This window comes from Montipora foliosa, chromosome 13 (assembly GCF_036669935.1).
Source record: "Montipora foliosa isolate CH-2021 chromosome 13, ASM3666993v2, whole genome shotgun sequence".
In the NCBI taxonomy this organism is placed as follows: Eukaryota; Metazoa; Cnidaria; class Anthozoa; order Scleractinia; family Acroporidae; genus Montipora; species Montipora foliosa.
Genome location: NC_090881.1, coordinates 31,338,155 through 31,348,644, shown reverse-complemented (window position 1 = coordinate 31,348,644; position 10,490 = coordinate 31,338,155). Strand labels below are relative to the sequence as shown.

Genomic DNA, 10,490 nt, shown 5'->3' with positions numbered 1-10,490 from the left:
CATGTATATCCATGTACAGCCATATACACCCATATATGCCTATGTATATCCATTTATACCGATGTATACCCATGTATATCCTTTTCTGTCCATGTACAGCCACGTATATCCTTGTACAGCCATGTATATCTATGCATGCTTATGTATACCATGTATATTTATGTAAAGCCTTAAGCCATTTATACCCATGGATACCCATTTATATTCATACACACCCATGCGCGCTCATCCCTACGCAATTGCTAAAATTGCGTTCATAACTGCGAGGATCATAGTTTCACTTGATTTCACATCCGCAGTTCACCATATTCATATATCATTTCATAGTCAACAACTGTTTGCATAAGAATGATGTGGTAGCATTTGAGATCCACGAAGTCGTCATGGTCGGTCGGTGGGGCAATTACAAGAATATGAGTACCGTCCATCGTATCAGCACACATTAGAAATCCCAATCTGTCTTTGTAAATGCGCATGACTTCTTTAAAATATTCTCCTTTAGGTAACGTGATAAACCGCGACTTCCGTTTGTTGACAATTGCAGCACACACTTTAACACAAGTGCAAACAAAAGGTGGAGATACACCAAACAAATTTGCAATCGTGCGCTATTCTGCTGATGATGCTAAGTACGACAGCAGAATTAGCAATCGCAGCTTTGGAGACACGGCTCGATCAACGCATTCTCGTATCTTATTTTTGTTTGTTTCCAGATTTATTCCTTGTGCTTTGCTGCATTGAGAGAAGATTCTACTCTTGCTCATTCTCGAGCTTTTTCTGGTATATTTTGTTGTTTTTCAGACGGCGTGGTAAATACATCTTATTCGATGGTTTAACATATAATACGCGCGGATATTTTGAGAGTTGCAAAGCATTTTGCGAGCAGTGAGCAAAATGTCCGCGAGTATTAGCCCATCCTCCTTTTTTTTTTCGTTTAGCGTCAAATGCGTTTCCTGGGCAGTCTCGGAATCGGAGTCCCGCTACCCCAGCATTATAGCTGTGGAGCCCGGAAAACAAACAAAACTTAAGACAGCGTGGGAAAAAGGATCAATCCCTGAAACTCCTATGCGACATTAAAATGGTTTTAAAACACCGTTACCCTTTTTTTTTTTGAAAATTCCAAAAATTGGGGTCGGTCGGACAATGCTCAACGGAGAGAATGGCCTTATATGTTAGACCATCGAATAAGAGATTTATTATCCCACTACAAAAAAGGTGTTATTTTACGGGCGTAGTTCCTTCGGTAATGGCCATATTTTCTGTTGAAGGAATGATGTCAATAAAATTTTAAGTAGTGGCAAAACTTAGAAATCCGTCTCTGCGTGTGTGGGTGGAGGTGAACATAATAAATTTCTTCTTGGAATATATTTTTGGGCTCGCGATCTGGCTTCAACTCTTGAATCTTGAATCTTGTTGAGGAGGAGGGGGGTGGGGGTAAGCAAGGGCTTAAATGCCCACGATCTATGGTCAAAGCTGATGCCCAGTGTCGATAACCGTTTTGGTTTAAAAGCAATTATACTAAGCACCCGAAAACTTAGGTAAGGAAGCAAGGAACCCACACTGTCGCTTTCCTCGATTCTTTTATAATTTCTCCGATGGCGTACACCATAAGTTCATGTCTCTGACTGACTAAACTACATCCCATTGTTCTCTTATCTTATAGACATACATTGATCAAACGTAAACTGATTGGCTATTGGCTATAAAGATCTTCGGGACAAAAGATAAACAAACTTAATGATTGAAGCAGACAGATAGATACGCGCGATTTCCGGGCAGATATATCATTATCATTACATAAACATTACCTTAATCAATACCAATTATCCTGTTTCCGACATTATAAATGCTTTCGACATGCTTAATAAGACGTTATTAGTTGTTGTCCTTGGACAAATGTTGGTAAAGTTTGAAGCTCCCTATAAAGTTTACAGGAGAAAATACAGTCATTCCCAAACTTTTATTTACTTGTTAACTTTGTGCTTATGTTTATTGCTTATTTTGGAAAAATACTCACGCGTCACATTTCGCCGAAGAAATATTTATATACATTAAAAATAAAAGGGGTCATAATATTGAGCCTTGTGGTACGCCACACGAAATATCTATAGGAGCTTAGAAGATGTTCCATTCACACTAAACTGTTACTTGCGATTTGACAAATACGAATGGAAAATGGCAACTGCTGAGTGATCAAAGCCAAAGTATTCTAATTTCTTTATCAAGATCGCATGGTTAAGTATATCAGATATAGATAGATAGATAGATAGATAGATAGATAGATAGATAGATAGATAGATAGATAGACAGATAGATAGGATAGGAAAACGTTAGTTAAACACGGTAATTTCACCAAATTTACATACGTATTTTACATAGAAAATCTGTTCTACCTAAAAGCCGTGTATAATATACAAAGATACCTAAGTTTAAAAATCAATGACCTTAACATACTTTTTACAAAAAGTGCTTAATTTAATCAGTTTTTGCCGATGGAAACGTGAAAGATTTTATTTGCTTTCTTAAACCATTTATAGAAGGCAATTGATTTAGCTGGTCTAGCAGCGCATTCCAAATGGTCGCCCCTGTAGAAAGGAAATTATGGTTATATGCAGGGTAATACACGTCTATACATAGATGTACTTGGGTGTACATGCATATATATGATATATATGACAATAAGAGGCTATATATAGATATATATGGTTATAAATAGATATACAAGGACAGCATGAAAATACATGGCTTTAAATGAAAATATATGGACATATATGATACTACACAGCTATACATGGATAAACATGGTTGTACATGGTTATACATGAATACATATCCATGTAATACATGGCTATACATGGATACACACTGTTGCACACGGCTATACACGGCTGTACATGGATATACATGGGTAAACATGGATATGCATGGGTATACATGGATATACATGGGTATGCATGGATAAACATGGGTATACATGGAGATACATGGCTGTACATGGGTATACATGGATATACATGGCAAAACATGGATATACAAGGGTATACATGGACATACATGGGTATGCATGGATATACATGAGTATACGTGAAAATACGTGGCTGTAGACGGATATACATGGATATACAAGGCTCTACATCGATATACATGGAAATACATGGTTATACATGGATATACATGGGTGTACATGGAAATACGTGGCTGAACAAGGATATAGATGGGTATACATGGATAGAGATGGGTATACATGGATATACATGGGTATACATGGATATACATGATGCTACATGGGTATACATGTATATACATGGGTATACATGGATATACATGGGTATACATGGGCATACATTGCGGTACATGGATATACGTGGAAATACATGACTGTACAAGGGTATACATATATATACATGTGTATACATGGATATACATGGGTATAAATGAATATACATGGACAGACATGGGTATACATGGACATACATGGGTATACATGGACATACATGGTTATACATGGATATAAATGGGTATACATGGACATACATGGGTATACATAGATATACCACGTTATACATGGATTTACATAGAGATACATGGGTATACATGAATATACATGGCTATACATGGATATACATGGAAATACATGGATATGCATGGTTATACATGGATATACATGGGTATACATAGATATACAAGGTTATACATGGATTTAAATGGGTATACATAGAGATATATGGGTATACAAGGAGATGGCTGTACATGGATATACATGGATATACACGGCTGAACATATGTATACATGGAAATACATTGCTGTACATGGATATACATGGATATAGATGGATATACATGGCTATACATGGTTATACATGGCTATACATGGTTATACATGGATATACATGGGTATACATGGACATACATGGGTATACATGGTTATACATGGACATACATGGGTATACATGCTTATACATGGACATACATGGGTATACATGGATATACAAGGTTATACATAGATTTACATGGGTACACATAGAGATACATGGGTATACATGGATATACATAGCTATACATGGTTATACGTGGATATATATGGGTATACATGAACATACATGGGCATACATGGATATACATGGATATACATGGCTATACATGGTTATACATGGATGTAGGTGGGTATACATGGACATACATGCGTATACATGGACATACATGGTTATACATGGATACACATGGGTATACATGGACGTACATGGTTATACATGGATATACATGGGTATACATGAATATATATGGTATACATAGAAATACATGGTTATACATGGATATACATGGGTATACATGGACATACATGGTTATACATGGATATACATGGGTATACATGGACATACATGGGCATACATGGATATACATGCATATACATGGCTATACATGGTTATACATGGATGTAGATGGGTATACATGGACATACATGGGTATACATGGACATACATGGTTATACATGGATATACATGGGTATACATGGACATACATGGTTATACATGGATAAACATGGGTATACATGGGCATACATGGGTTTACATGAATATATATGGGTATACATGGAAATACATGGTTATACATGGATATACATGGGTATACATGGATATACATGGGTATACATGGACATACATGGGCTTACATGGATATACATGGGTATACATGAATATATATGGGTATACATGGATTTACATGGGTATACATGAATATATATGGGTATGCATGGCTATACATGGGTATATATGAATATATATGGGTATACATGGACATACATGGATATACATGGGTATACATGAATATATATGGGTATACATGGACATACATGGGTATACATGGATATACATGGGTATACATGATTATATATGGGTATACATGGAAATACATGGTTATACATGGATATACATGAACATACATGGTTATGCATGGATATACATGGGTATATATGGACATACATGGGCATACCGGGATATACATGGGTATACATGAATATATATGGGTATACATGGACATACATGGATATACATGGGTATACATGAATATATATGGGTATACATGGACATACATGGATATACATGGGTATACATGAATATATATGGGTATACATGGATATACATGGGTATACATGAATATATATGGGTATACATGGATATACATGGGTATACATGAATATATATGGGTATACATGAACATACATGGGCATACATGGATATACATGGGTATACATGAATATATATGGGTATACATGAACATACATGGGCATACATGGATATACATGGGTATACATGAATATATATGGGTATACATGAACATACATGGGCATACATGGATATACATGGGTATACATGATTATATATGGGTATACATGAACATACATGGGCATACATGGATATACATGGGTATACATGAATATATATGGGTATACATGGATATACATAGCTATACATGGACATACATAGGTATACATGGATATACATGGGTATATATGGGTATACATGGAAATTCACTGGTATATACCTTTATATATAACAATTTATGGCTTTAATACATCCATGATATAATTACATACTATTATGATACACTTTAATAACACTACTTAAAGTACCAACCCTCGTATCCAGAGTAGTTCTGCTGGTCAAGGGAACGACGACTCTGGGAACGAGTTTTGCGCGCGCATTTTGTAGTACACATATTACGTCATTCAACCAATCTTGCCCTAATAAAATTTTAAAAGCTTACAACTTTTTAATTTAAATCGAGCAGAACAATGACCACAACGAACAATCATAAACGACTTTTTGCTTGGCATCGATTTTTATACTTCAATTTTTTAACTGAGAAAATGCCAAACCAGGGAGAGGGCATCGGAAGGCGGAAACTGCCGGCGCAATATAGACTGAGGACAAGCTCGAGAATAGCCTATGAATGAGAACATTTTAGCCCCTGTCCACACATTTTCCGAAAACCTCCGTTTATATATAACGTCCACACTGAAACGATCGAAAACGGAGTTCCACGAAAACGAAGGTTTTGAAAGTGGAGACTTTTGAAAACGGAGGTCTATCTCCAAGTGTGGACCGATGAAACGGACGTTTTCGAATACGCGTTACGTCATAATGTTATGCATGCCTCACAGTTTCCCGCGCACCAAGACGTAAACAAAGCCTGGTAACAAAAACGCATTTTCAGTCTCCAGTGTGGACAGCCGAATAAGATGTGAAAACGCATTAGTAAGGACGGGCCCTTAATTGGGGAACAAACTAATCTCTTGTTGGCAAGAGTTATGTTTGCAAAAACGTAACCCTCCCTGTACTTGTAAAAATTCATTACTGTGACATCAACGTCTTAAATTCCCACGGCCTGCTCGCGTCTGATAGCTCAGTCGGTAGCGCAGCGTTGATCAAACCCGAAGATCGTGGGTTAAATTCCCACACTGGTTAGAGTTTTTCTGTGTCCTTGTGGGCCCAATTCCATTAGTAGGGCTAACGCCCACATGGTCTACATGGGTAAAAAAAAAAAGGAACGAGCACTTCACATAACACTCTAATAGTTTAATCTCTTGTTGGCAGTTCACCTTCGGCAACAAAGATTGATAAGCCGGCATGTTGTCTTTCATAACTGCACATAAGTAACACTTTCTGGTGCGGGATTAGGGCTCAGCAGCGACTTGAAACCATTGAATCATCCTCCCCCTCTTGAATTCATCTTTAGAATCAGGGTCCTGAGCTTTTTTCAACATCTTGGTCGCGTTATATCCACATTCGGCAATCGCCTTGCAATCTTCGATTACATTTTCATTGACGTCTCCGTCGTTGACGTGAAATGATCATGGACCTTTCACAACGTCGACGTTAACACGAAGGAAAACGCCGCGAACAGACTCCAGCCAATGCTCGATAGAAAAGAAGGTGTCGAAAAGGCGGCACTAAGAAAAGACGAGCAGTTGTCTTCTTGAAGCAACACTTTTTTGGAAGATTCAGAAAAGTAAAACGACGGTCCGAGTTAGAAGTTGTTTTAATAACCGATCCAATGGGTTTAACGAACATAAATGTCGTCCTTGACGTCACCGACTTTCCACAAGGGAACCTATACAATGACGTCAGTAAAAACTGTAGCGACAAAATCAGGTTGCTTGCAAACGCGTCCACCAAGCACCTTCTATTGTCGTTGAGTGTAAATCTTCTTGTTTTGCAAATTGAGCATAATCTTGACCGAGGCTTGCAGTAAGTCTCCCAGGATGGCCAAAAAATGATGGGAAGAGAAATCTACAACCACCAGTCGTAGCTAATCGTAAAACTGAAACTTCTCCGCATCAGCTTCTTACTCACATCAAGCAAAAGCTAAGGTGGCTGTCAGAGAAGTGCTGCTCTACAAAGTGGGATTGACTACGACTCTGTTCAACTGGCAACCTGTTTTAGTTTAAAGTTCTGTGCCAGTCTACCAATGACTGTTTTTACACCTCAAGTAGATAAATGACTTGTCTTCTTATAGAAAGATAATTAAAATGGTTTTTGTGTGGTTCTCCGGGAGAAATTTCAGCCTAACGGTGTGCTCAGTATTCAATCTCCCATTTCGTTTTCTTTTTTCGTTACTCTTTTCATCATCAGCCCTATTTAAATTTATCGAGATTAGCTATTCCGAAAGGAACACTTAATCGCTTTAGAGAAATTGACTGTCGTGTCCAAGTATTGTGTAAATAAACAGGTAAACGTAACGCTTTTTAAGGGGTGGAATAAATTTATTCACAATGTACTTTCATTTTTCTAATGTTATTATATTACAAAATCTGTTCAGGTTGAACCCATAAATAATATATTTCCTTGTAATAAAAACACTGACTAAACCATTTGATACTTTGTACATGAATTGTGATCAATAAAAATCCCTTAAAACCTTCGTTATTAAGGTAGTAATAAACAATATAAGAAATATCACAATTTACCACACTTGTAAGAGCAAGGCCGAGGAGAAAAGAACAAGGACTTTTTCAGTGTTGAACGCGTTTGGACGGATCTCTTCATATCATACATCGAGGGAATTTATATGCACTAATCGTTGCAGGCAACTTTACTAACAGTAAATAAAAGATAAAAAGGCAGCTACCACCATAAAAACGCAAATGGTAGTAGGCAAAGTTATTATCCATCAATCTCATACATGTCACGGATTATGCTCTCCATGACCAGGATTGAGAATGCAAAATAGCTTCAGTGTAAAATTCTGAAAAAATCTTCCGACTCGACAACGAAAAAAATTCGATCCCATTTGCCGGGCTTCATAGTCAAGTTGAATTTACACAATTATCATTTCGTAGAAACGGAAACAAATGTCACATTTTATGACAACACCTGTTCTTCCTTGCAATACAAATCACAAACGGCCAACAACCAAAGAGAGCGCATGAAAATATAAAAATATCAGCGTGTGCGTCAGAGTGACGACTTTCGGTTATCTCTCTCATAAAACAGGATGTAGGCTTGATTTCCTCGCACCCTTGAAGGCGAAATGGGGTCCACCCTAGAGAAAAGACAGTCTGTTAGTGAACGGTCAAGGTTGTTCTACAATCCTGGACGAAATTGTTGAAACAATGAAGTCAATAGAGCACAATCGATTCCAAAGGCGGCGCATGCGCACAACCTCCATACGAAGCTGATTTGAAATCCGGGAACATTCTGAAAAGTTGCAGTTGGTTTCAACATTGTTTTGAGGTGGTGGTGTGAGGCCGTTATGAGGAGAATTATTGGAGTCCCAAGAATATTTGGCCGCGATTGTAGAGATGGAGTTATTTAAAATTTATTCAATGTTAATACTGTCACACTTTATAAGCAGACTTAGCAATGAAATTATCTCACCGAGAGTCATTAAAGCAGTGCCAGTCCTTGCTTATTGGGTGTTTACAGTAAGCCGTGTAGTGGCCTGCATACGTGCTTCCTGAGTGGTTTGACACTGCATACAGCGAATATGTGACTGGATTTATTTCTGCAATTTGAGACAGCATTATCAGAAGATTAACGAAGAGATACATAATCTCGTTATTGACTCGAGGATAATCAGAAAAAAAATTCAAATTTCAGAGCATTCTCAGCTCCTTCTCATCGAGGCAATCCCGAGGCAACATAAAAAATATCTATCTCAAATAATTTACCGGGGTTAGCATACACTATTTTCTGTTTTTTAACCAAAAGATTACTCCGCCTTTTTTTACAAGTAAATTTTGCCCAATATGGCAAAGTGTGATTAAGGCACCTCTTCTCGACTTTCTTTGCCTTGAACAAGTGTTTTGCCGTGGATAGTCTCCATGCCTGGTCTGAGCTTCGGCCAACGCTTTAAATTGTATACATTTTTCACAAATGTAATGGAAAGAGTGAATCAGGGACAGATCATATTCTAGTTTCTGAAGGAGGGATGTGAAGTGGCCTTTGTAAATCCTTCATGAAAAGGTTACAAGTACTAAATGAAATTCCCATAGAAACAAAACCCAAGAGCGAAGCATCAAATAAAACTAAAAAGGTAGACTGAACGCACTTGCCAATTGCTGGGTTATGGGTTAAAAAGTACTAGCCTTAAAAATGAGTAAAGGAACTTGGAAAACAAATTCACATAAAATGGGAATTCTTTGGTCTCAATTAACTCACTTTCAGGATCAGAGGAGAATTCTGTAAGATCCAATGACAATGGAAAATCAACGTTTGATTGAAGCTTTGAACGATAACTGAAGCCAGAGAAACGCTTTAGGTCTGCGTAATGAAGTGTCAAGGAAAGAACACTGAACGGAAACGCCGATACTTTAAGAAACTACCGTATGCTTAGAATGCTTATTTCACAAGAGTTGAGCAATATTTGTTGCAAACCGACCGAGTCCACCGGCCACCATCCGACTCAGATTCGGTGTATTGGACAACCCTCGGTTATTATTTGAAAAACAAAGCAAATAGAATAGATAATAGTGACGGCAGAAAGCCTTGATCACTTACACACAGAAACGTGCAAAGGATACGTAAAACTAGAATTGGTGGAAATCTCTGGATTGAGAACTTCTTAGTCGCTTTGCCCTTGCTTTTACACTTGTCGCATGTCTAAGAAAGCAAGATAAATTCTAATTCAAGGTAAAAAAAAAACAATTGACATGAGTAAGGTTAAGCAGTGACAACAGAGGCCATCTGGATCGCGACGAACAGCATCTGGACATCTCTTGTTGTACACTTGAAACGGGACAGTTAAAAGTATTTTCAATAAGCGGCTGGCAATGAAATAGGTGACTGTGACTGGAGCGCCAAGCTAAGACGAGAGCCTGCATACAGGCCCTAAATGTGACAGCTAGGAGATCACTTATGTCCAGACATGCACCATATTATACAGCTGTTTCCAGAGAGGTTGTTCAAAAGAAGCGTAAGAGCGTTTGCGACAATGCTGAAAGGTAGTATGGGAGATATTCAATAAAATTTATTCAACTTGTAGTGAACACC

At 37.7% G+C, this 10,490-nt stretch overlaps 1 protein-coding gene across 2 annotated transcripts in view; it reads right to left on the bottom strand.

The window, feature by feature from the left end:
• Positions 1-7,741: 7,741 nt before the first annotated feature.
• Positions 7,742-10,490, bottom strand: part of LOC137983121 (ubiquitin carboxyl-terminal hydrolase 2-like) — a 16,577-nt gene continuing 13,828 nt past the window's right edge. For both annotated transcript variants that reach the window (XM_068830304.1, XM_068830305.1), the window contains exons 9-12: positions 10,022-10,100; positions 9,660-9,761; positions 8,877-9,003; positions 7,742-8,541 (exon numbers count right to left, since the gene is read on the bottom strand). In XM_068830304.1, the coding sequence (XP_068686405.1) occupies positions 8,454-8,541; positions 8,877-9,003; positions 9,660-9,761; positions 10,022-10,100 (396 nt within the window). In that variant the 3' untranslated portion in view covers positions 7,742-8,453. The remainder of the gene's footprint in view (positions 8,542-8,876; positions 9,004-9,659; positions 9,762-10,021; positions 10,101-10,490) is intronic.